The following is a 25,661-nucleotide window of genomic DNA, read 5'->3' on the forward strand; positions in this document are numbered from 1 at the left end:
ATACAACTATTAACTTCTTCTATATTAGTTACATCCTTATTGAGCCGGATTTGTACAACTGTAATTCATGAAATCTCTTAGTTGACGTCCAAAATTGTTGGATTCTCTCTGCCAATTACTAATACCTTCTACTACACTGTCTCTATCAACAGTCTCTTTCCAAGAGTCCAAGCTAGTTGAGTCGAATAATTCGGCTAATCCTAATATCTAAGCTTTTATTAGGTGTATTGAGTTAGAGTGTCTTAACGGCTATGCGACGACTGATTACAGTCCATTCTTAAGGAGAAAAATTAAATTTTCCTCATTGTGCTCTTCGGGATTTATTGTATTATTGAAGTTAAATTATAATACCATCTTGTTCAGCTATTCAAACTAGATTTTTTGATACAATTAATTCATTAACGTCAGTCCAGAACAGAAAACCGAACTGAACCACTAGATTACCACATTAATAGCAAAACACAAAGTTGCCCTGACGTCAGCTTTAGTACGAATAATTCAGCACACCGAACTCTCGAGAACAGTTCAAAACCCTCAATCATCTTCAAAATTGCTCCAACATGTCAAAACGGTTAATATTTCAATTATCTCATCAACCTTAATGTCTAATTTCCCACGAAATATCATACAACATCTAAATATAGTTCACCAAATATTGACAGCTAATGACTGATAAATATGAATGACACATCATCTTTTCAACATTGCAAAATTCTGCTAAAATGGATTCATTATATACTTTGCTAAACTATGTCTCATTCCCCGCATGCAGATATACAGAAAGATAGATGTTCAAAAATATCGATTAGAAAACTTTCAACACCTACAAAGTGAATCCACATGGAAATTAATTTTTACCCCAAAAAATTGGCACATCAAAAAGTTTCTCATCATCTCCAAAACATTCCAACCAAAGCCACAATATTTGAATTAATATTTTGTGTTGTTGCTTACACTCGAGTATTAGAAAAAACTTCAAAAAATATATATATTAAGTTTTTCAATTTAATATTTCAAAAAAGCTTTGTTATATTAATAATAAATCAGCCATCATGACTAAGCGCGTACAGCAACAACAACAAAAACATGAAATGAATGAGAAAAAAACATTTTCTCATCTAAAATTTTCCCGTTCCCTCTATCATAAATATGTTTATAACTTGTGGAAAATTGCACAATATTTATCTCGTATTGCTATTTCCAAAAACTTTTTCTTTCGCGCTCATACACAATGTATGTGAAAAATTTATGTTTGATGAAAGAAGAGAAAAGGAACAGAATGAAAAAAAATCGGTAACATTGTGCGCAATTGATGATGAATGTGTGCTTCTTTCTCATTTCTACCAATAATAGTACCATACATGCATGAATGTTGTGTATATATGATGAAAATAATGTTTGAAATGTATCATCAGAATTTTAATTTTTTTCATGCTGCTTTTAAAGTATTTGCACTTGTCGTCTGTAATCTCCGTTAAAATGTACGAGATTTCTAACAGAATATGCGTTTTCATGTCTGAAATGTATGTTGAAGAAATGAATTTAATTCACTTTAGGATATGTGGATGTTATCTTTCGGTTTCTGAGTAGCTGGAGCGCAGTCAGGGAAGGAATAGCTTGTTCATGTTGTGTAGGGATTGACAATCCATCTAACTCTTCTAATCCCATTCTAAGAGTAGTATTTGGTCCAGATATTTATCTAAACTTGCTCTTGCTCTGTAGTCATATAGGTCATAGTCAGTTGGCAGTTGTAATGCTGATATAAGAGATCTGTGCATGATCTCTGATTGATCTGTCAGTGTATGCTAAGTAGTTCCATCATATTATACTTATTCAACTGTCAAAACGTCTTGTTCTTCAATTCTAAGTCTAAAATCCTTCAAAATTTAGACAAAATTCCATTTCTCATCAATATATTTCGCCTTCAAATGTATCCATCTGCTCCATACAATGTTCGGAAATGCATGAGAGAAATCTCATATCATGTGTACATAAATGTGAATCGAAAATGCATTACGGAATTAATATGCGAAGCGTGTTGTTTGTTCATTCGTACAAAAGCTCCGTAAATGTTTGCTTATTTGAATAAACCTTTCCACGTCTTTAGTTCTGTAAATTACTAACAGTATCTCTGTCTCAATTACTAAGTCCTCGACACGTGCACATGCTTTAATTCAGTTGAAATTATGTTAATGTACATGATTGTGGTACATCATGTTATTTAAAGAATATTTTGATTGTATTTCTTATGAACTATTCATGCATCATATGAGAATTTGTGATAATATTCAATTAATTCTTCATTGTTCCTGAAATATAGACATAATTGGTTCACAATGAAGAGTAAGATTGAGTCACATATGGATGAAATTTATCATTCAATTTGACTATACAGTTATAGGTAATTTCTCATTCCCTTATGGGTTTTGAAAGCCCAAATCTGAATTTCAATTGGCATAAGTATCAGTGTTGTTGATTATTATGTATTGGAAGTTGATTTTGATAGTTATGGAACTTAGAATTGAATATTTTGAATTCTAAAGTAAACTTTGCAATTATTTGAGTCGAGTGAATTGAATATTCTAGCTGGATCACTTTAACTTATGAAACTTACATGTTAACTCTGTTGTAGTTGTACAATTGGAGATTATAGCTGTGTATTTAATTGATATTGTTTATTCTTCGGAGTTTAAAAACAAAGTAAACTTTTGTTTGAAAAGGGGACTTTGAACTATGTAAAAATTGAACTTTTGTATGAAAAAGGGTCTTCAACTATGCACAATAAATACTTTTCAAATCTCAAATGAACGTTAAAGAATCTCAGAACATTTAAATCAACTCTGACAAGTTTAATTCACCATCAGATTTCTCATCATACAAATAGGATATACGTAAACATGCATTCATTAAGAAGACATGTTCATCTTTCTCAATGAATCTCGTTCTGCATTCTGTTTAGCTCGCATATATAAAAATAAATTTCTAAAGCGGACATGGAAGTAAGAAATGAGACGATAATTGAAGTTCTCATGCATCGAAATGAAAAATAAAATCATGTAAAAATGAATGTTGATGATGATGATGATTTCTGTGAGAGCTTTTTCCACAAAATGATGAAAAAATAAGATTGAAATATTTTCTCTAATCATGTCGAGAATGATTTGCTTGCTTCCATTTGATGTTATAAAGATGAAAATTTTGTGTGTTTTTCAAAGCAGATTTATTTTATGAGTAAACAAATTTTTTCATCCTTGCGTTCTCATAATCGACTTATAGCGAGGAAATTGAGTACGAAAATGATGAAATTTTGAAGTAGATTTTTGAGATTCAAGTGCTGAAGGCTTCAGGTTTTAAATTAAATTTTTGCCACCGTTCATCACAATATTTCAATATGTGCTGATATTGATTGAAGGTTGATAAAGATGTAAGCAGATGCCAATAAAAAAAAGTTAAAACAAACGTTTAATGAATTTGTAAATATCGCATTTCCATGCCATAAAGTTTAAACAAAATCATGCTTTTGATTAAATTCGGGTTAAGAAGTGTAAAGCCATTTGAATTCAAAACGCAATGCCACTCGTCGTTCGCTGATCATTTTTCTTCTTTTATTCCTGTATGAATTGAGAATTTTTTATTATTTTTTCTTTTCTCTTTTAAGAATTATAATGCGGATGAAGCAGGTGTAGCAGTAAGATACGATGGAATCATTACAGACAGAAATGGTGCTATTGTAAGAATCTTGCCAATTTATAAGACATCTTTCCTCAATAATTTCCTCTTCTTATTTTATTCATAGATTAATGGTCCATTAGAATCATTCATCAATTTAATAATTCCGCCAAGCGTTGTAGATATTGATCATGTAAGACCTAACAAGTTATCCTTGAAAAATTCATTAAATATTATAATTTTATATTAATGTTCCTCTAATTCTTCTTCCTTTTTCCCCTTATTTCCATCTATAGCATTTCATTTTCTCGTTTTTGCTGTCGAGTAGAATTTTCATTCAACCTCACGAGCTGTTAGAAAAATTAATTGAATCAGTGCCTGAAAATGATGAATCACTAGAACGATTGGTTGCTCTGATGGGAGAATGGACGAGGGTACGTACATAAAAAGAAACTTTCTCATTATGTCCTTTGTTTTTCTGGTGAGAACTTTAACGTACATGACTCGTGTATTGAAAGCATAGGACATTATCACCCTTATAAGAATACATCAGTGCCAAAAACTTTTTTCCTTTTTTTCATCTATTTTCTTTCACCTCCTTCTTCCTTCATTTCCTATTCAATAGTGGTTTCCTTACGATTTTCGAGGCGAAGAAATCATGTCGCTCGTTAAACATATCGTAGCAAGGTGTAGTGCAAACAAGAGGCTTGGTGATATTATGTCGGATCTTTTGAGTGCCTTGTTAATCAAATTGACAGATTTGAGTAAACATGAGGATGAGATGAAATGTTATAAACGACCACTAGCCGAGGTAAGCTTTAACTTTTTCCTTCTTTTTTGTCCATGACCGACGAATAGAAATTGATTCCGATTCCATTATCTTGAATAACTTGCCGGAAGATAAATCAATTTCTTTTCGGTGACACTTTAGTTCCTTACTGATTGTCAATAATTACTTATTTCATTTTTATGATTATGTTATCATTCATATAAGTCACAGTCAAGTGAAGTAGAATGGCCATGCTCATCGAAATTAGCTCAATTGTTATGTCATGTTGAGAAGAAATTTGCCAAACATATCGGACCGGAGGAGTTTGTTCAATGCAGTCAAAATCTAATTAAGGAAGAACAACAGCAATCAAATTATGATGTTCCACAATCTTCTTCCCTTACTACAGTAGCTACCTCAATCATAACTAATTCATTTGCCACAAATCCAATGACTGTATCTGCATCTGCAGCTGTCGGACAACAACAATTGCAGGATGTTCATAACAAAAAGAAAACTTGCAATTTGGAAAATTACTTTGAATGGTCGAGTCGATTACGTTTGGTTGTGGCCAATGAAATATTGCAGGTTAGTGCCTGTTATTGCTTTTTGGCGTCTCATAATTTACACCGCAAACACTACCGTTCCTTCATGTTCACACATTTTCGTTTTCTCAGCTATATCAATTGAATTATCTCTCTATTTTCTTTCCATCTGACTCGTCCTTTTGTTTGTTATTCATGCTGCTCGCATGTCGATATCATTCACAGTGCACAAGTGAATGTGATCGAAGTAAAAAATTAGAATTGTGGAGTAGCGTAGCACAGCATTGTCTTCTTGTGGGAAACTACAATTCTGCAACATCAATACTAGAACCAATCTGCCGACTACAGACTATGGTAAGTTAAAACTGTTCGTCGTTCATTCACATCCATTGTTTATGTTTACATTCCATTTTTCTCTGATGATTCAATTTATTATTTTCTAAAAAAAGGAAAACAAATCGAAATTTTCGATTCTTTTTTCCGCATAATCAAAGTTGTCACAACTTGTTATGCTTTCTTTATGACAGTCAGCATCATCACCCTTTACGTGAACAATTTTTCTTATTTCCTTTATTTACAATTTCATCTTGAAAATTGATTGCGATAGATCTACGAACTTTTTTTTGTGACATTTTTTGATTTATACATTTTGGAAAATCAGTTCTGCGACTTCTTTAGAACTTTACATCCTTCATTCCTTGTAGGTGAATTTTCTTAATCAAATTCTTCTTCTTTTACACTTTACTTTTATCGTCACTTTTTACGTGTTAAATAAAACTTGACATAAACATAAAAATGTGAAATGGAATTAAGGCTGAGAAGAGTCTTCACATTTACCACACACAGACAGTGATATGGAACGACGAAAATTCCTGTTGAAACTTAAAGCCATGTCAATTTTTATATATTCTTACTGACATTCTCTTTTTTTTGGGAAATTCCCATATACATTGAATGTGACTAAAATTTTTTTGAAGAAGCTTTATGTTATGTCCTTATTGATTTTCATGTTTCAGGTGAAAATACACACATATTTTATGTGTCTCTATGTGAGGGGTAATGGGATTGCAAGCTGTCACAAAAAATATCTCAAATGTCAACTTTATTAACAAATTTTACTTCAATTTATCATTGAAGTTCCTGTCATGCTCAGTCTTGGGCTATATCTATGCCAAAAATATCTCGGTCTATTTTCGTCCTAACATCATTCACATTAAATTTGAAATCATGTCAATTTACTATAGGTCAGGTGTGGACAACCTTTTATTATTTGTGGGACACCTTGGTGGTAAGCCTAGACTAAAACCGCACATGGCATACGGTTTATGACATTTCCGAGAATTCTTCGTGACACACAGATTGCCCACCACTGCCTTAGATCATAAAATTTATGTAAATGCTCTAAGAATATCTTGAACATTAAATGGATTTCTTTTTTTGGGGTTTAAAGTAACTAAACATTTCCTCTTCGGTTTTAATGATATTGCCCTTAAGTCTCAACATTAAATAAAGTGGACGATTTCATCAAGAGTGAAATTCCTCAACGAAAAATAAGAGATTTAATTTGTACCCAACGAACCAAAAAATTATTTCAAGGATTTCGAGTATTAAAGGTTTCTGTTCATTCAACATAATTGTGATGGAAATTGCTGACCAAGTTAAATGAAGGCAGCATTGTTGCTCATTAAAATGAAAATTACAAATAGACGCAAGCATTTGATGATAAAAAAGTGCTTTAAAATCTTGAGAGATTTTTTTGAGGATTTTCTTGAGTATTTGGCTACGGCTTTTTTAATTAGCTTCAAATAATTAAGGTTTACTATAATAATTACTTACTTACTTCCTTGGCGAAGTCGCAAAAGGACCTGCAGAAATTGCTGCATTTAGATTTCGTCGAAAGCTGGATCTGTCTTTAGATAACTTCTGCCAGTTTCTAATTCCCAGCATTTTTGGATCGTTGCTCACTCAGTATTCATATGAGCTCTTTGGTCTACCTTACTATAATACATAATGACAATAGTGTGTAAACATTTGAAGAATTGAGTATAATGAAATTGATATAGGATCAAACGCAAAACCGCGCTAAATTTGGAATTAGCAATTATGCACTAAAAGCTTTTGAAACGCTTTTTGCTACGCTAATGTTTTCGTCCGGAATAATTCATTGTTTTATGCATACAATGTTTTTAATATTGATTGCTGATAGATGATGCAGGATCAAGAATACAATTTTCATAAATTTAGGCTTTCGGTTCCATCTTTAATTGAAACGACGAGATACTTAAGCTTTGTTTTATCAACATTCCATTCATCAAGTTTATCTTGAAGCTCTTGTCCGATTATTCATGCTAATCTTTAACTTCCTGACCCTTTCTTTAATCCAACAATTTTCAGAGCTCCAAATTTCATCTTGATCTCATCCATTAAGCATCTGACGCATCTAAACTTCTAGAAAAGCACATTTTTGAAAATTGCTGGATTCGAACCGACAACCTTAGAGTTATAACACCAAATTTTGGTCAAATCTCTTCCTGATTACTCCACAGAGACATTTAATTGCTTTTTCTCCCTCTTAACATCCAGCAATACTCCTGTCTTAATAATACAGCAAATTCTTAATTTTCCTGTAAGCTCACTTTAGGAAATTAATTTCACTAAAAGAATTTCTACTGCCAAACGGAAGAGATTTATTAAAACTAATTCTTTAGAACAGTAGTTGATAATCTATGTGCCGCGACACACTAGTGTGCTGCCAAGAATGCATGGAAATACCATGAACCGTATGCCGAGTGTGATTTCATTCCAGGCTTACCACCAAGTTGTGCCACAAAAAATAAAAGGTTGCGAACGACTGCTTTAGAAACAGGAGAATTAAAAACTTTAAACATCTCTGTTCTGTATCTCTATTTTCATCAGAAAATTATTAAAATGGAACTGACTGAAATTAATTAAAATGTATTCATTCAACTCATTAAATTTATTATTTTACTAAGCAATACACTCTTAGTTACCCCATTTTCATTTATTTTTTCCATTTTCATTATTATCACTGCTCATTATTTTTTAGTGGGAAATTGAGGCAATCTGGGAATAAGGAAGCTAAGCTTGTATTTATATCTGTTTGTCCTATAAACAAATCCCAAAATAGAAGTTAATTATACTCAATTTTATTGATCTGAAGCTTAGTTGTTTTTCTAAAGTTTCCGACATTGTTTATATCCTGTATCATAGCTATACATAGTCATTAAAAACAGCTTAGAGATCTTTATTGAGGAATTAATTTAATTTAAAATTGATTAGTTTTATTTTGAAGTTTTTAAAGGCAAACTTGAACCCAAATGCGTTTTACTTCCCACATCAGCACTATCTATACTTACTATAAATGTCCTTTTTTGTTTGCTCGTTCCTTCAATTGCTGCCAACATTATTTCCTTTTGCTTTCAACTCCTTTTTACGATATTTTAAATTAATATTCAAGCTAATTGAATGTGCTGCATTTATTTACTACCTTCGTCATTGCTTCTATTGCTTGAAAATAAAAAATATGAAGCTACAACTGTCGAAGTTATTTTTAATCAAATTTATGCTGCAAATGATGCTATAGTTGCATAATTCATTGAGAGTATTTTAAAATATGAGTGGGCAGCGCTGAGTAATATTTCTAAATATAAAGTTCTGATAAATCTATTCATAAATTCATTCAATTTATATTTAAACTTGAAATTATTAAACAAAGGAACTTGACCGAGCAGAAAGATTCGACAAACCGCACTTTTCGCTGTAGAAATGGGTCAAAATCAATCATTTGGGTGACGTCATGGCAAATTTACGCCTAATTGTTAATACGGCGGCATAGCGATACTCTAGTGAACATGGTGTGCTGTTCGGGTTATGTCTTTTATTATCACTAAATCATAGTCGCCTACATATAGTCTCATAGTGAAGCCTTAAAAGCTCCGAAACAGACCATCCTTCATTAGTGTTACTCGGGGTTGATTTAAGTATTAAATTACAGATCCATTTAACTGTTATATCAGTTAATATATGAAAAAGGTAGACTACTAAATTTTGAAATGTTTGTCTAATAAAAGTACTTTAAAGTATCAAGTTATGCTTCAAATGAAATATTAAATTTCTTATTTGAATAATGTTCAAAAAAATCTGAAGATCTTACATATTTATGAATTCGTATGAATTGTAGGAAGCTTTTGAATATTCAAAATGTTAAAGAGTTCTAATTCAGAGCTTTAAGTCGATTGGAATTGCATATGGAAAAGTCCATTTGAGTCAATTCGACTACATTTCAAATTTTAGTCGACTTCAAGCTGACTTCTAACTAAACATCTTAATACAAAATGTAAATTTGAAGTTTCACAGCCAATTAATATCCTAAATTGACAAAGTAAATATTTGGATTTAGATTCATTGGTTAAAACAGATCTACAAGGTTCTGCAAATAGCAATTTCAATAGAACTAAGCCGGATTGTTACATTCTATTCTAGCTCTAGCATCTATGCTTATAAACAACCAGTAACAGAGAATAGAAGGGCGTCGAATTCTTTGTATCACGTCTGGTAACCTTAGAAACCTTTAAAATGTAATCTAGAGTTAGTTCATATGAATGCATCATATGAATCGTACAAGATCGAGATTGAATGAATTGTCTGGCTCCTACAAAGCTCTTCCTACGTCACTAAATCATCAACTAAAGAAAATGCTTAACCTCAAAGTAAACTTCAAATTATTTTGATAAGCCTCCTACGCCTAATTCTTATAATTACTTTAAAAGAAGAAAATAGCAAAACTTTATAGCTAATGTCATCTTATGCCTATCTTTTCTAATTATTATAGTGGAAGAAAATCCTTTCATCAACGAATCAACAACAAATAGACTGCCTGTTGAAGCACATTGAAAACTCACAGAATTTAAATTTATGGAGTAAACAGACGGAAAAATCATCTAGCGGGGGTTTTAATAATTTAAATAAAAAGCAGAAACACATTCAAATCATTACACCCAATTCATCACCGCCTTCAACTCTAAATCGTTCAAACACCACGACACCAAGCACAAGTACCGAGCAATCAATCATAAAAAGTCAATCGAAAGTTGGAACTACAAATAATAAATTAGAGTGGGTTGTACTGCCTGTATTTGAAGACATTGTTAAATTAGCAATAAAGGCAAGAGAGGATTGTAGTACACGGTAAGGTCAATAATGATAAATTGCTTGTCATTTCGGATGTAAATATACATAAAAAAATCATCTATATCTATATCTAATACTTTATATTTTGAAACAATATAGACTACCGAACGGATGCATCGATTTCAATGCTTTTAACAAGCTTTCCGCAATCGTATCAGCATTTACAATGCACATGTCAAATGTACCAATCAGTTTAGTCAACTGTGATGAGTACAATATCGTAAATCACATTTTTACATGTCCGTTAGTTCCAGAAAATGGTATGATATGAATAATATGCATGAATAGTTAATTCAAATGTGGAATTTTCTAATCGTAAAATTTTATGCTGTTTCCATTCCTGCTTTTTTTTGTGTTACTATAGAATTGTGTGTAGAATTTGCAAGAAAAGCAACAAAGATTGAGTCCTATTATGACGTTCCATGAAATGAAATGAATAGACGATTTTCTGTGAGTTACGAAGTCAATCAATGAACAATAATCAACTACCGAGAGAGGGAGATGAAGAGCTAACTATTCATTTTAGCATAAGAATGAAAAAAAAAGTTCATAGTGAATAAAGAATTTATGTCATTATTCAAGTCTTATGTAACAAGTAAATAACGAACGACAATTTTTTCTTTTTTTTTTTGTATATTTCTTGTTCCTCTTATTTAAGGAAATGAAAAAACTGGAATAAATTGTAATATAAAGTAGCATGTTGAAGAAGTTTCTCTTTTAATTTCAGGAGTTTAAATTGAGTTTTTTAACCTTTAGGAATGCATAATGTTAAGGTATTGAGCAAGAAGAATGTTGGATACACTTGTTGGACGTTGTAAGGAAGGAACAAATCAAAGACAAAAACTTGATGCTTAGGATCCTTGCAAGATATATAGATGTGTTCATATAAAAATTCGGTCTTTTTTAACGGTCAAAAATTTGAATTTTTTGTAAACACTAACACTACGAAAGAAAATCGCTAAAATTTATAAAAATTTGATTTGCAAAATTTTCTTCTTTTAGATGAGTTTAGTTAGTACAGAAGCATTGTAAATGCTTTATTATATGCTAATCTAACTGACTAAAGCTCAAAAATAATGTATCTTTTTATATTTGTTTGAAAATTTTTGAATGTAATTTAACAATATTTTTCAAATGTTATTGTTTACATTAGTATACGAAATTCCGTATGGTCGAGTATGGTCGAGTATACTTTGTATGTACACATCTATATATCTTGGATCCTTGAACTGTAAGTGTTGTCCAAGCTGTTTTGTGTTACGACAAACCGTGGTATTAAGCAACGTTCGAAACTACATGTTGCGTGTGATTCATGACATTGCAACATGTCGCGAAACGCAGTTTGGACAACATTGGTTTGGATTTTACTTCGCTGATACAGATCAATTGTAATCCATGGTCTCCCTCAGATGTCGCCTGCAACAGGCCTTACCGCTAGCTTCTGCTTGTCAATTTCCAGTACCAAACCCAGTGCTGATTGCATCCAACAACAAATTAATAGACTACTAAGAATAGTGGTAAGTTCATTCAACCGGATTACCTAGTTTCTTTTTGAAGAAAAGAGTATGTCTACATACCTCTACATATACATCCTTACTACAAATTACTATATAATATATCAAAGCTTCAACGAGGAATCCATTTACTGCCTGAACGACATAACTACCTAATGATCAAATATTAAGGACCGTTATACAACTACATACCCTTATTCCATTCATACTTTGTAAACGTTATTCTTTATTAATATTTTTTTACTATATATACTGAATGCTAGTGCGGAAACTTAAAGAAGTTACAATCAATTTCTCAATGCCATCAACTCATCACTATAAAATAAGAAAAACTTTAAATTAAAAACTTTTGAAAGTTTTTTATTTCCTTTCCTCTTCAATCTTTTTCTCTAGACAGCTAGCTTGCGGGATATTTTTGCTCTTATTCTTCTCTTATGAAAACCATCCCTTCTTATTCAGAGCATTATATTTAGCCACATTGACTGTAACGAGATTAAAAAGAAGAAATATAAGAAATTGATCGGAAGTTATTATAAAGGTAAAGTATTTTAAAGTGACTTACTAAGTACGGAGTTTGTGATGGATTCTGCATTTCTATTTTGTCCATAATAATCTACAAATTCACCATCTGGATTAACTAAGTAAATAATGATTGTATGATCAACAATATAGTCATTATCCTCATCCTTTGGACCAGCAGAGAAATATACTCTGAATGCTTTACAGACTTGCTTAACTTGATCGATTGTTCCTGTAAGTCCAATAAGTTTTGGAGAAAATTCTTTGGTGTATTTCTCAACTAATTCGGGTGTGTCTCTTAATGGATCTACTGTGATAAATAGTGATTGGATTTTATCCTTTTGGAACTCCTTTGCTTTCTCAAGATTTTCGACAGTTTCAGCAAGCTTTTCCAATTCTTCTGGACAAATGTCGGGACAATGAGTAAATCCAAAATAGATTAAAAGCCATTGACCATGAAAATCTTCAGATTTCTTCAAATTTCCTTTTGTGTCAACAAGTTCCCATCGTCCACCAATGGCAGCCTTCCCAAGCTGACGTTTTCTCTCACGAAGCATTGCTTGTTCCTTTTCATCCTTCACGTACCACATAAATGCCTAATGATTAAATATTGCGTCATGCTTATTTATAGCTATGGATTCATCAAATTTGTACTTACCAATAAACATCCACCTAATGCAGCAGCAATCGATAAACTTTTCCATGTAGTTGGGCCTATAAATCAATAAAAATTTAGATTAAAAACATCCAGGTACATCCAGAAACAAATTTTTCATACCTTTTCCTTTGCCGGGCTGTTCCTTTTTCGTTGCATCTGGTTTCGGTGGAATTGTTGATGCTGGTGGTGGTGTTGGTGGTTTTGGAGGCTGTGCTGGCTGTTCTGTTGTATAAAATCGAAGAGGTATCGTCGTTCTTACTAATTTTGATTCACGCAAAGCACTCGATACAAGTAAATTTGTGCAATTCGTAAGCCGCAAAAATTTAGACATCATTTTTAACGCTTAATATACTTTGTTTCTCTTAAATCTCAAATGCTAGCAATTAATGCTTGTTAGTTTTATGTTATCCAATATTTTACTTCTTGGTAAATGGTTTTAAAACACTTTAATTAATGAAAATCATAAACACCTGAAAATGTTAAAATACTTGACTAAAAATGATGTCACAAATTCAAATATTTTTTAACCGTTAATAAATTTTATTGTTTATTTTCCATCAAAATCTAATTCCTTCAATAAATCTACAGCTTTCTTCTTAAGGATCTTGACAGCTTCAACGAAAATGTCCTCTGGCTTGTAAGCACCCAAAGATTCAATATTAAAGACAAAATGATTACGAATTCTCGTTAATTCAACATTTTTAGCTAGCTCTGGATATCTGTAGACATTTCTACTGCAATTATCGTATCGTGCATTCTTGACAAAAGCACATCCACTTTTGTCAATTTCAATGACACCTGGTGAAAAGCATTTCTGAAGTTGGTAAGCATCTTTTCCGGAAATTTGTTTGAGTAGCTTAATCTCTGGAAGTAACTTATATGATGCTAAAGATACAGGACTGAATTTTGCATGATCTTTTCCGATTCCTTTGATTGCCAATAGCTTTAAATTTAATTCGTGACCCTGATAATGAGAAATAATCAGTAATGTTAAGCAATTGGGAGTCTATGAGTGACTTACCGGTCGCATTTTAGAAATTAGAATTTTATCGTCACTTGGACCGACTTGTGACTCGGTAAATAAAGTTCCTTGCTTGCCTCTTGGAACCCATTTTATGTGTTCAGTATAGACATTATGATTCTTGTACATTGCATCAATATTCCTTGGATCTTTTACTTCTTTATTCTTCCACGAGCACTTAATGTCCAAACGATATTCCAGCGTATCCAATTCATTGCCTTCTTCATCCTTTTCGTCCAATTTGTATTCAAAAAGTCTTGGATCAGCTGAAATAAGGATTATTATTATTATTACTGGAAATAAATACTTATATGTCACAAGCTGTACTGGACGTCCACATACCTTTTAAAGGAATTAAACCAATTCGATGTGCCAAAACTTCGTCCTGTATGATTGATGTATTGTTATATATGTGGACCTTCTCAATAGCCATTGATGGAACCTCACTAATCATAACTCGTCGAAAAGCATTGGCAATTGCTGGAGTCAAGCCAATAATGTCAAATTCTAGCTCGTAGTCTTCTCTCTTAACAGGAATAATTTTCAGATTTTTCTTGAATTTTTCTCTGTTAAACGTTTCGTCGGAAAATCCATAATCATTTGGATTCTCTTTTATTTTATACTGCTCCATTGTCACTTTCGGCCTGCGATCATCTGTTTCCATTGCCATTTCAGTATTAAAAACCATTTATTTTAATAATTTTAAGGAATAATGTGTTAAAGTTGTTTACTTTTTGTTGTAAACATGTGAACTAAACTTTTCTGGTACAAAACTTTGAGTTGTCCCCTGTGCTTTTTTTCGTTGATGTCTGCTGTTGACTTTATTTTGTCTGTCTGTCTATTGAGTGTTGCAACTCGGTTAAAATTGCATGCTTGAATGATGGATCTAATGAATGGAAGTTCTTTTATATTCTCCTGTTATTTACCTGTTTCATAGCCAACTTTCTCAATTTCGCAAGCAGGTACTTAAATCAAAATGCGCCTACTGATACCATATTCAAATAATTTTTAAACTGACGTTTTTTATTGATCAGTTTTTTCCTCAAAGTATTTTCCATTCAACTAATATTAATTAATTATGGCATTTTTAAGATCACAGAAGTTTTTTCGATTTTTGTCAGTGGGAAAGAATATCATAAACTTTCGAGAATATGATGCAGGACAGCAGATTATCCAGCCATCGTCATGTATTTGCTCTTCACAGTAAGTCATTAATTTACAAAATTGCATCATAAGAAAATTTACAATCATTATTTTTGTGTAAAATACATAGTGGCAATAAATGATTTATGATCGGACATAATCATGACACCCTGTTATGCTGATAAATTATGTTAATATCATTTAAATACAGCTATTTAATTAATATTAAATCGAAAGTTTTTCTAACCTTAAACATTTTTTAAACTTCTAGAAATTTTGCGACGGCTAGTGCTATAAAGTCAACTCAGAACTTGGAAAGTCAGCTGAAAAGACTTGATCAAGATGTTAAACGATCAGGACGAATTTCCAGACGGGATTTGGAAGAGATTCTTGAAGAAATTCGTTCAAATAAGTCACCAACAAGTTCTCAATCATTATTGGTGATTAGATGCTGCGGTAATTTGGTTCCTGAAGAGAAACCCGAAGTCCGCACAAAGATTGTCCAGGAAATATGGAAGACGTAAGGATGATCTTCAATTTCTTGTGTCAATTTAATTAATTTGTATATTAATTGTTTTAGATTGTCAACATTGAATGTTCCCATGGATATTTCCCACTACAATGCATTATTGAGAGTATACTTAGAGAATGAATATGAATTCTCGCCTACTGAATTCCTTGCAGAACTCCGATCCAAAGGTGTTGAACCAAATCGGTGAGTTTTAATCCGATGGATTTAATTTAATCCTTGGACTTTTTAAACCCTCAGAACTAATTTTAACTCAATTTTCGTTTCCTTCCAGTGTTACTTATCAGAGATTAATATCAAGATACTGTCAACAAGGAGACATTGATGGTGCAACACAGATCCTTGAATTTATGCGTGAAAAGCAACTTCCAGTAAATGAAAATGTATTCAATGCTTTAATTATGGGTCATTCAAATGCTGATGATATTGAAAGTGCTGCTGGAATTATCGGTGTTATGTCACAAGCTGGCTTGGAACCAAGTGCTGATACATATACTACATTATTGTGTGGATTTGCTCGTAAAGGTGATATTGATTCCATTAATAAGTACATTGAAAGCTGTGAAGCAAAGGAAATTCATCTCCTCGATAAGGACTTCCTTGAAATTGTTCATGCATTGGCAATTAATGGACATGAAGATAAAATTGATAGTATTTTAGCAAGATTAAAGAAATCAATTGGATATAATCAAGATGCTGTAAACATTATTTTAAGATTGGTCAACAAAGGCAAAGTCGACACAGCAGTAACAATCCTTAAAACAATGCCTCGATCAACAAGAATGGACGGTGAATTAGCAGATACTGGAAGTTTCTTAATTAAACAATTAGTTAAAGCAGATCGTCCAATTGAACAAATATTAACCGTCTGTAATGAAATGGAATCAGCCAATATGCATGCAAAACCAATTTTGATTGCCCTCGAAGAAGCTTTAAAGCAAGGAAAGGTCCAAGTTGGTAAAAATCTTCTCGTTGAAATGAAAAATAAAGGAAATGAAATTCGTCAGCATTATTTCTGGCCATTAATCGCAGCAGCAAAGAATCAAAACGAAGCATTCGAAATTGTCAATTTCATGGTCAATGAATTCAATCAAGAAGTATCTGGACAAACTATCCGTGATTATATTATTCCAAAATTAACAAGTCAAGATTACGATAAGATGGTATTAACATTGAGAAATATTGGAATTTCGGCTGCCACTGCCTGTACATGTGCTGCTTTTTCTGCAATTAAAAAAGATGACTTAGCTGGTGCTGCTAGAATCATGAATACATATGATGCATACTTTTCACCTGGATTATTCAGAAAACCATTACTTTTTGCATTAACATCCAAACGTGATTATGAAAATTATGTTAAATGTGTTCGATCAATTCATGATGGTGTTCCAAGATTACAAAATCTTAATGTTAATCAAATTAAGGAAGCTGAAGAAGACAATACTGAAGGTAAATTATTAACGTTTTTCTAAAATTCAAATTTTTAACGGTTTTCAAAAATTTAAAATTCATTTAAATCTACAAAATACGTTAAATTTGCAATATTTTTATCGAACTAAACTTAATTTCTCTAATTATAGGCGGAGCAGTCGCAGAAGAAGAATCAGCAGATTCAAGAGTTGATAAATTACAAGCTGACATCGTCGGTTCTTTTGTTGTCGATGCCGTAATGAACATTAGAAACAATAAAGTTGAGGCAATTCAGAAAATTCTTGAAGGACTTGCCGCACAAGGATTATCAATAAGCAGTGCTAAAGCTGAAGTAATTCAAAACCGCATTGGCGAACAAATGACAAACGAATTATCAGCCTTATTGGCCAAATTAACTTCCGGTGAATTAGAGCCAATTCCATTAGAAAAACGTCAAACAAAGTTTGCGAGCGCAAATTTGAAGCCAGAAGCACTTGAAAGAATTATTAATCGTTTGGATGAGAAAGGAGAAAATACAAAAGGAATGAAAAAGCAGCTTTTAATCCAATCAATTAGATCGAGAGATTTGGAAAAGACAGAAAAGCTTATTGAGAAGTTTAAGCAAGAAGGATATACATTGAGTAATGGTGTATATGCTCTTTTATTAGAGCTTTATGCTTCAAATAATAAAGCTGATGAAGCTTTCAAAATATTCAATCAAATCAAGGCTGAAGATAAAGATTTCCAATTGGACGACGTAAAGACCATAAAATTGATGCAGGCACTCGTTAATAATGAGAAAATTGATGAAGCTATTGCATTCTTAGAGGCTAATAAACGTGCTGAAATTCCCGATACAAATGGATTCCAATATAACATCACATGCTGGAGATTACTCAATACACTCGCTGAAAAGGGAGATACAGAAAAACTTAATGCCTTATTTAATGCTTTAATATCGAATAATTATGCAGCACCCAATAATATTATATTAGGACCTCTAATTAAAGGTAAGCTTGAATATTATTTTAATCTGATGTTACTGACACTGTTCTACCTTTTTACAGTTCATGTCGTTAAGAATGAAATTAAGGAAGCAGTTGAGAAATTCGAGGAAATCTGTCAGAAACATCGTGCAACACCTTGGAAAAATGAACTAGCATGTAAACTTATTCAAGCTGAAGATGCTGTCAGTCTACAAAAAATTACAGATTTAAGCACAGACATTCATGGTGAAGTCAATAGCTTGTATGATCTTGTTTTCTCGTTCATTGAATGTGGACGAATTCGTCAAGCACGAAAGATTCTCGAAACACCAGGCTTAAGGACACGCACATACAATAGATTTGGAACAGTCTGTGAACGATATGCAGAGGAAGGCAAGCCAGTTATTTTAGAAGGACTTGTTGAAGCCACAAAGGATTTAAATCATATTGACAGATCTGAGATTTATTCAAATCTGTTGCAGACATACATTAAGGAAAAATCAGTTGATAAATGCTTGGAATTATGGACTAAAATGCAGGAAGAAGACATTACAGCCTCAGATGCATTAATGATTAAACTTTCAAATTTCTTAAAGTCCGAAAATGCACAAGTTCCATTTGTTGTTCCACAAACTGACAGAGAAAAGGCACAAACAAAAAAGAAGACAGAACAGACAAAGCAAAAGACAGATCAACAACCTAAACCAAAATCAGAGCAGACAAAAGTAAAAGCTGAACAGCCAAAACCAAAAGTAACTGCCAAACCAGCCTCAAATGATCCAATTTCACTATTTAAGAATGACGTTAAGACACGCAACGATGCAGGAATTGAAGCATTTATTTCTAATTCAGATAATTTGAAATTATTCGGATCAATGACTACCTTAGAGAAGTCAAAAGTCATCGAAGCATTAGCCAAGAGTGGCAGACTTAATGACGCAAATAAATTAGTATTTGAAATGCTCAACGAGAAAATCTATCCACGATTAAATATCTTTAGATTCTATTTAAATAAATTGGCCACCAGTGGAGATACAGAGACAATGGAACAAATTGGAAATTTAATTGATTCAGAATTAAAGAAGGAATTGTCATTTGATAATCGTTACTGCCACAGTTTTGTCACACAAGGAAAGGTCGGTGACTATCTTAAACGTCTCGAAAATAACATTGAGAATGCAAAGACACCAGAAGAGATTCAGAAGGCTGGTGAAATCTTCCCAAGAGGTGAGTTACTGTCGAATACTTAATCCGAAGAGTTTAATCCTAGGATTTATTTTTAATCCGACTTTAAATTTAATCTTAATCCTTAATATGAATTTTAATAATATTTCATTCCATTTTATAGGAGGAGCAATTGGATTATTGGAAGCATCACCTGAAATCGCACCACAGTATGAAACAATTGCCCGAAAGTATGCAGAACAAAACATCCTCGGTCCAATTAATGTTTTATGGATTCATCACTTTATAAATGGAAATAATGAGCAAGCCGATAAATTATGGAAGGAATATTTGTCATCAGCACCAAGATTAATGTTCCACAGAATTGTTCAAGTTGCTCGCGAGAAGTCTGACACAAAATTAGTTGAAGATCTTTTATCAAAACTTAAAAATACAGACACAATATCCGAAGGAGCTGTTGGAAATGTTTACAGTGCATTAATAGATATCCAAACAGGAAAGGAGAACGTCCCACAAATTTTAGAATCACTTAAGAAGGCAGTCGATGCAGTATGTCTTGAGAATATTAACGCAACAGCACTCAATAGAGCGAAACAGGTAGTCGAGAAAGCAGGACAAAAATTCCCATATAAAATACCTGAAAAGAAAGTAAAAAGTAAGGACAGTAGCAGCAGTTCAAGTAGTTCGAGTTCTGACGATGATGTCAAACAAAAGTCGTAGATTATTAGAGAATTATAATTAATTAATTTAGATGTAATTTATCCGCAACCAAATTGTACTAGAACCTTTGCCTGAAATCACACAGAACAGACATGAATAAATTGTAAAGCTATACGAGTTATGATAAAATTTTGAATTTAATTGCCTATATAATGCGATCATCATCAATAATATATATATAACTTTTTCAGGATATAAGGAATAGGATAGTTTAAGCAACAAACAGAACAAAAAAGATGAAGAAGAAGATAAGGACACCAAAAATTTTAATCATAAGCCAACGATTCTTTGATACCGACTGGAAATATTTTAGAATTTGTGAATGAGCAGCTTCAACATTCATCTCAACATCTTGAATGTTGGAATCAATTCGTCCAACTGTCTCTTCTTGTTCTTTCACCATGTGAGCTAATTGCTGGAATATTCCACCAAGTTCAACGATCGTACTTTCTATATTTTGCATTGTTTCAGCTCGTTGCTGTACATATTGATCTGTATCATCATATAAAAGCATTTGTTGATGTTGAAGTTGATTTTTAGGTATGAGTGGCTGCGATGCAGATACATCAATACTGACTTGATCATCATGTTCACTAAATAATAAACTTCCAGTATGATTATCACGCTTTGGCGGAAGTGTCGTTGTTACTGGAGCTTGAGAGAATTGTTCTCGTCTTGTTTTTTGTTGCTTTAAATTTTCCGTACGTACTTCAAGAACTTGTTGGAAATTTGAGCTCATATTCGCTAGACGGGTTTGTAAGGCCATTACCATGTTTGAGGAATGTGAATGCAAATGCTTCCCGCTCGTTTTTCCTTGATTTCTTGATATCTCCTGTAATTGTCCTATTTGTTGATTCAACGAGTTCAGATCACCTTTTATGATGTATGTCAATTCTTGTATTTCCGCTGGTCTATCATCAAAGAGACTTTTTCGCTTTGCCACTGAAATATTTAAAATGAATCATTAATTAATTATGAAACATCCAGAAATGTCTATTTATGCTTACATAAAGTCAATTTTTCTAATTTCGTATAAGTGCTAGCAATATTTCTTCCAATATTTTTAGCTATCAACATAAATTCCGAGTAACTTTGCAACTGTTTGACCTTCTTCGGATCTTTAAGATTCACAACTCTATTAATGTTGCGACCTTGTAAGCTACGAATTGTATTAGAAAATTCAACAGTTCTATCGCGTGCAGTCATGACGAATATCTCTGGTTCTGGCTCTGGCAAGATATCTTCACTTAATAAATTATTGCTGGATGATGAATTAGCTACAGTTCCGGGAGGATTTTCACTTTTATAGAAATTTTTAAATAATTTTGTTGTCAAACTTTCTGGGACGATTTTATCCTTATACAGATTATCTTCCGATACGATGACTTCTGGTATTAGATTTTCAGATTCTGAATTAAACCGTTTTCTCATTATAATGAACCATTTAGTTAAATTAATTAAGAAAAATTAAAATATTTCGATACAAAAAAATAAAGTTACACGAATTACTTTCTCGTCAGCATCAGAGTTGGAGATCCGCTGATACCTTAATTGCATTAATGACAGTGATTTTCCTGGACAGTAAATTAGCTTAGATGAAAGCTGTTGATCCCAAATTAATCATGCTGTATTATTAAAAATTCTAAAAGGCTATAGATGGCTGGATTTTCTTCAATCAACTGTCATTTTCTGGTTTGAACTCTTCCCAACTCTGGCTGTTGTCACATCCTTGTCGATTATGCATGATTTTTAAAAATGATTTTCTCAATTTTAAAACTATTTCATTAGTGCCCTTTAATAATTTTAATAGTCAAAGTAAGCTTTTATTAATTTACTTTTGATGTACATAGCAGATGCTTTGAGTCATTTGTCTTGAAATGGACAATTTAGAATTTATTGAAAATTCAGTAACTTTTCGATGCTTAAACATCAACCAAACCGTCAATTAAAATTCAAATTTTTCGAAATTGAAATATTTTTCTCATAAAATTCAAATTCTAAGAATTTAACGGCATTAATAACCTGATTTTATCAAAATAAAATAAATTTTTTTAAATTTAATAAAATTAATTGGCTGAAATTCTCAATGGATAGACAAGAGAAACATAAACAGGTAACAATCTGTGGAATTTCCCATTTGCGAAAAAATTTATCGAAAGTTTTTGGAATTTTTCTTTTTGTGTTTTAAATATTAATTGAGGAAAAATGCGATATGATAAAGCTAGATGAAGCATTAAAGGCACCAATTAAACCAGAAGATTTAAAGGAAATAATCGAAAGTGATAATACTGAAAAGAAATTTGTCTTGGCGATACAGTGAGTGTTTTTATTTGCGCAAATTTTACACAAAAAGACCTTAATAATGAGAAAATTTTCATTATTTTCCCAAACAGAATCATATTTTCAACAGACAAAGCAGAATTTGGCTGGAACTTACTGAATTCGCTTGATGTTACATCGATTGTTGATGAAAATTTCCTTTTGGATCTTTTTATTAACAAGAATTTAAGAATATCAAAGTTATCATCTACTCAAATTGTAAAATTTATCAATTTTATTGTACGAATCTATTTCCTAAATTCACCAAACATGGCCATCCAAAAGCATCTTGCATCGTATTCACCTGAAAAGCCACAGGATAATGGAACTTTTAGCATTGAGAAAGTTTTGGAAATTATTGAATTGTTTGAGCAGAAGAAATACACAATTCCAGTTGAAAGGCAGCTTGATATATGTTTGATTTTCGTTAAGGAAATGGCTAGAATCCAGTTGCCAAGAGAAGCAAATGACATCAAGTTGTTCCAAGCTCACACTTTAAAGATTGCTGAATATTTCAGAAAAGTTTCAATCCAGAATGAAGATCGTCTTCGATTACTTGAATTTCTGTACTTGGAATTGACAAAGTCAGGCTCTGCAACACCCACACCATTAATGGCACTTGGATTTTTAGTGATTCCTGATTCGATGATAACACAAGCTATTGAATATTTCTTCAAAACTCTTGAATGGAATGGAATGAAGACTGAACAGTCAATTGTTACTTCAATCAAGACATTAATCTCTTGGTTGAGAACATCGATGCCAGTTCCTTTAGATTTGTGGATTGTTAAAACAATTTCAGTTTTAAGCAGCAACGGATTTAATGATCTTGTCGATGCAATTGGACGGGAAAATGTTAAACAAGCTATACTTACCCTTTTGTTTCCCGCATTTCAAACTAAAACAATTCCAGTGATTCAGGCAATCTTTGAGTATGCACGAAACACGAAAGAGCTCTTGGACATAATCTTGCCAAGAACATTGAATCTACTCAAAAATATGGAAGTAAATAAATCGGAAGCTTATGATGCATTCATCGAGTTGATCTGCGATACATTAGGAAGTATTGACCACAACGATGAAAAATACAAAGAACTTGTAAGTCACTAATTAATTTCCTTGTTTTGATTCATTTTCCTTAATTATATTCAATGGATTGTTTTTAATCTGTCGGATTTAATTTTAATCCAATTGATTTAAACTTTATTAATTCAATATTTTCCATTACAGATTGACTTCTTAGCATCTAAAAATCGGTCGCCATCGAAATCCATTGCCAAAAAACTAATTGGACCAACAAGTTTGAAATTTTTGAGCAATAATGCGAGAGTTGGACTTGAAAATTTGGGCAATACGTGCTATTTGAATTCCGTTCTACAGGCATTGTTTATGACAAAGCAATTTTGTCGAGAGATTCTGACTACACAAAGATCTGATCGTACGTTAATTGCGCTTCAGAAACTTTTTGCCTTAATGCTATTCTCGCCAAGGCCTGAACAAAATCCCCAATTTGTGGTCAATTTGATTAGGCCTGATGATTTCTTGCCTGGCATTCAGCACGACAGTAGTGAATTTCTTGGATCAATTCTTGATCGTTTACATGAATTGGAAAAGAAAATGATAAAAGATGATGAAGACTGGGATAATAATGATGATGCATTAAAGAATGCATCGCCAATGGTTAAAAAGGAAACAGATTTTGATGAAGTGCCAATGGATATAGAAGTAGAATTAGATAAAAAGAGTGATAAGATGGATGAACCAAAGGATAAAATTGTCGATAATACTTCCAATTTATGTCAAACATATATTCAAAAGATTTTTGGTGGAAAGATATGCACTAGATATTTGTGTTCAACATGCAATGGTAATAGCATGAATATCGATTCATTCAGAGATCTACAATTGTCATTTCCCGAAAAGACAGAAAATGAAGCTTGCGAAGTGCAATACAATGTACAACAATTATTGGAATTTTATTTCTCGACCGAGGAATTAACATTAGTTGGAGATAATCAATATCACTGCGATAACTGCAAGATTTTATGCAACGGTAAGCATTGACTTGCTCTGTCCAGAAAAACTTCATTTCAGTTCAGTTCAAAATTCAAATTCTAATAATTCGTTAAATTTTTGTTCAAATTACAGGAATGCGATGCACAGAAATTTTGGAACCACCGAGAAACTTAATTTTAACATTAAAGCATTTCCGTTATGACTCTAGGCATCACATTAGGTCAAAACTTTTATACAAGGTCTTTCATGACGAAGTCATTTCAGTTAATGTTAAAGGAAGTTTCAGCACAAGGAATGTAGACTATAAACTTTATGCTGCAGTCATTCACAGTGGAACATCACTGGACAGCGGACATTACTATACAATTGCACGCGAAAGTGAAAATAAATGGTTTAAATTTAATGATAGTTATGTCACGAATAGTTCACTGGATGAACTTAGAAGGTAATTAAATTTATGTTGATGCTGGTTGTGCAAAGACTTACGTATATTAATAGCATATTTTATGCTGATTGTATCCAAATTTATTCAGTAATTCACACTTCATTTCAGTTCAGTTCAAAATTCAAATTTTTGAAATCCGTTAATTTTTGAATTTTAAAAATCCGTTAACATCCAAAAATGTTAGTTCATTAAAATAGCTTAAGGTTCTAGTTCCATAACATTGTTATATGCACAATCTAATGTTATTATGACAAATGTTGAATAACAAGCATAATATATAATTCCAATTATTCTCTTCTATTCCAATATAGTTTAATTTCACCAAACACCCCATACATTCTATTCTATCAACGATTGTCAACAGCTTCGTCCACAGTAGTTCATCCTGAAAGTGCCAGTACATCGACAAGTTCAATGCTACCAAATCAGATTAATGATCAGAACTTTCCCGAATATCATGAGCTACCGACCTACTTGAAAGATCTCATTGATGAGGATAAGACAAAATTTGAATCGGAAACGATGCTCGAACAGAACAGCAAAATGACATACCGAGTTCCAGTGAGAGATAATTTTGACGATAATAATGATCCTGGTAGTGGCTCATTCAGCATTAACGATAGCTTCGCTCATAATAGATTTATTTATTAAATGGAAGATCATCATACATATTAAACATTGGATATGCTTCACGTACTTATAGCTGACGAAAAAAAAAAAACTATTTTCCTTACATGATAATTTAAATGAAAATAAGCTCTAAGTTACAAATACAATTAGACATTACATCTGTTTTTATTATTTTTATTTTTCCATAATATTTGTTACAATGGATATATTATATATACATATGGAAAGGATAAGAAAGAAAGAAAGAAAAAAAAGTGGAAATGAAATAGAAAATTTTGCGCATGACTCAAAACGAATTTTCATTCAATAATGGAAAATGAAATTTTTTCATTCATACCCAATTTCCCCTACATTTTGTCTTACAGAGCACTT

At 32.2% G+C, this 25,661-nt stretch overlaps 6 protein-coding genes across 7 annotated transcripts in view; 3 read left to right on the forward strand and 3 right to left on the reverse strand.

The window, feature by feature from the left end:
• LOC139097533 (ras-GEF domain-containing family member 1B-like) overlaps positions 1-10,889 on the forward strand; it is a 33,780-nt gene extending 22,891 nt beyond the window's left edge. Inside the window, exons 4-12 of one of the 2 annotated variants that reach the window (XM_070649408.1) lie at positions 3,659-3,730; positions 3,797-3,862; positions 3,966-4,103; positions 4,295-4,480; positions 4,664-5,026; positions 5,209-5,337; positions 9,836-10,191; positions 10,294-10,454; positions 10,559-10,889. In XM_070649408.1, coding sequence (XP_070505509.1) covers positions 3,659-3,730; positions 3,797-3,862; positions 3,966-4,103; positions 4,295-4,480; positions 4,664-5,026; positions 5,209-5,337; positions 9,836-10,191; positions 10,294-10,454; positions 10,559-10,620 — 1,533 coding nt within the window. In that variant the 3' untranslated portion in view covers positions 10,621-10,889. The remainder of the gene's footprint in view (positions 1-3,658; positions 3,731-3,796; positions 3,863-3,965; positions 4,104-4,294; positions 4,481-4,663; positions 5,027-5,208; positions 5,338-9,835; positions 10,192-10,293; positions 10,455-10,558) is intronic. The other variant, XM_070649409.1, reaches the window with a different exon arrangement.
• A 1,025-nt stretch (positions 10,890-11,914) lies between these two features.
• On the reverse strand, positions 11,915-13,379 carry Scox (Synthesis of cytochrome c oxidase). Its single transcript, XM_070649392.1, has 4 exons — positions 13,006-13,379; positions 12,886-12,941; positions 12,271-12,823; positions 11,915-12,190 (listed from the first exon to the last, which is right to left on the reverse strand). Exons 1-4 carry the CDS (start codon positions 13,217-13,219, stop codon positions 12,141-12,143), a joined length of 873 nt encoding a protein of 290 aa, XP_070505493.1. The 5' UTR covers positions 13,220-13,379; the 3' UTR covers positions 11,915-12,140.
• Positions 13,380-13,402: 23 nt separating this feature from the next.
• On the reverse strand, positions 13,403-14,661 carry Polr1C (RNA polymerase I and III subunit C). Its single transcript, XM_070649393.1, has 3 exons — positions 14,249-14,661; positions 13,907-14,172; positions 13,403-13,849 (listed from the first exon to the last, which is right to left on the reverse strand). The coding sequence occupies exons 1-3, from the start codon at positions 14,592-14,594 to the stop codon at positions 13,433-13,435; spliced, it is 1,029 nt and encodes a 342-aa protein (XP_070505494.1). The 5' UTR covers positions 14,595-14,661; the 3' UTR covers positions 13,403-13,432.
• A 276-nt stretch (positions 14,662-14,937) lies between these two features.
• On the forward strand, positions 14,938-20,008 carry bsf (bicoid stability factor). Its single transcript, XM_070649388.1, has 7 exons — positions 14,938-15,109; positions 15,321-15,569; positions 15,630-15,764; positions 15,853-17,027; positions 17,159-17,998; positions 18,056-19,201; positions 19,323-20,008. The coding sequence occupies exons 1-7, from the start codon at positions 14,985-14,987 to the stop codon at positions 19,877-19,879; spliced, it is 4,227 nt and encodes a 1,408-aa protein (XP_070505489.1). The 5' UTR covers positions 14,938-14,984; the 3' UTR covers positions 19,880-20,008.
• On the reverse strand, positions 19,998-21,416 carry Syx5 (syntaxin 5). The gene is made up of 2 exons (XM_070649389.1): positions 20,887-21,416; positions 19,998-20,821 (listed from the first exon to the last, which is right to left on the reverse strand). Exons 1-2 carry the CDS (start codon positions 21,308-21,310, stop codon positions 20,091-20,093), a joined length of 1,155 nt encoding a protein of 384 aa, XP_070505490.1. The 5' UTR covers positions 21,311-21,416; the 3' UTR covers positions 19,998-20,090.
• Positions 21,417-22,006: 590 nt separating this feature from the next.
• DUBAI (Deubiquitinating apoptotic inhibitor) lies at positions 22,007-25,574 on the forward strand. The gene is made up of 5 exons (XM_070649454.1): positions 22,007-22,195; positions 22,273-23,296; positions 23,429-24,251; positions 24,347-24,659; positions 24,971-25,574. The coding sequence occupies exons 1-5, from the start codon at positions 22,092-22,094 to the stop codon at positions 25,308-25,310; spliced, it is 2,604 nt and encodes an 867-aa protein (XP_070505555.1). The 5' UTR covers positions 22,007-22,091; the 3' UTR covers positions 25,311-25,574.
• Positions 25,575-25,661: the final 87 nt, after the last annotated feature.

Source organism: Chironomus tepperi, unplaced genomic scaffold, assembly GCF_022539635.2.
Source record: "Chironomus tepperi strain 1889 unplaced genomic scaffold, CSIRO-AGI_Ctep_v1 contig_424, whole genome shotgun sequence".
Lineage (NCBI taxonomy): Eukaryota > Metazoa > Arthropoda > Insecta > Diptera > Chironomidae > Chironomus > Chironomus tepperi.

Excerpts from the sequence above, each read along its gene's own strand:
- Syx5 (XM_070649389.1), bottom strand. The coding sequence starts at position 21,310 with ATGAGAAAACGGTTTAATTCAGAATCTGAAAATCTAATACCAGAAGTC. Across the intron at positions 20,822-20,886 it reads ATTAGAAAAATTGACTTTAT|TGGCAAAGCGAAAAAGTCTC; the intron begins GTAAGCATAAAT and ends TAAATATTTCAG.
- Scox (XM_070649392.1), bottom strand. The coding sequence starts at position 13,219 with ATGATGTCTAAATTTTTGCGGCTTACGAATTGCACAAATTTACTTGTA. Across the intron at positions 12,942-13,005 it reads ACAGCCCGGCAAAGGAAAAG|GCCCAACTACATGGAAAAGT; the intron begins GTATGAAAAATT and ends ATTGATTTATAG. Across the intron at positions 12,824-12,885 it reads CATTAGGTGGATGTTTATTG|GCATTTATGTGGTACGTGAA; the intron begins GTAAGTACAAAT and ends TTTAATCATTAG.
- bsf (XM_070649388.1), top strand. The coding sequence starts at position 14,985 with ATGGCATTTTTAAGATCACAGAAGTTTTTTCGATTTTTGTCAGTGGGA. Across the intron at positions 15,570-15,629 it reads GTCCAGGAAATATGGAAGAC|ATTGTCAACATTGAATGTTC; the intron begins GTAAGGATGATC and ends TAATTGTTTTAG. Across the intron at positions 17,028-17,158 it reads TGAAGAAGACAATACTGAAG|GCGGAGCAGTCGCAGAAGAA; the intron begins GTAAATTATTAA and ends CTCTAATTATAG.
- Polr1C (XM_070649393.1), bottom strand. The coding sequence starts at position 14,594 with ATGGTTTTTAATACTGAAATGGCAATGGAAACAGATGATCGCAGGCCG. Across the intron at positions 14,173-14,248 it reads TGGTTTAATTCCTTTAAAAG|CTGATCCAAGACTTTTTGAA; the intron begins GTATGTGGACGT and ends TCCTTATTTCAG. Across the intron at positions 13,850-13,906 it reads TAATTTCTAAAATGCGACCG|GGTCACGAATTAAATTTAAA; the intron begins GTAAGTCACTCA and ends TCTCATTATCAG.
- DUBAI (XM_070649454.1), top strand. The coding sequence starts at position 22,092 with ATGATAAAGCTAGATGAAGCATTAAAGGCACCAATTAAACCAGAAGAT. Across the intron at positions 22,196-22,272 it reads AAATTTGTCTTGGCGATACA|AATCATATTTTCAACAGACA; the intron begins GTGAGTGTTTTT and ends TTTCCCAAACAG. Across the intron at positions 23,297-23,428 it reads ATGAAAAATACAAAGAACTT|ATTGACTTCTTAGCATCTAA; the intron begins GTAAGTCACTAA and ends TTTCCATTACAG.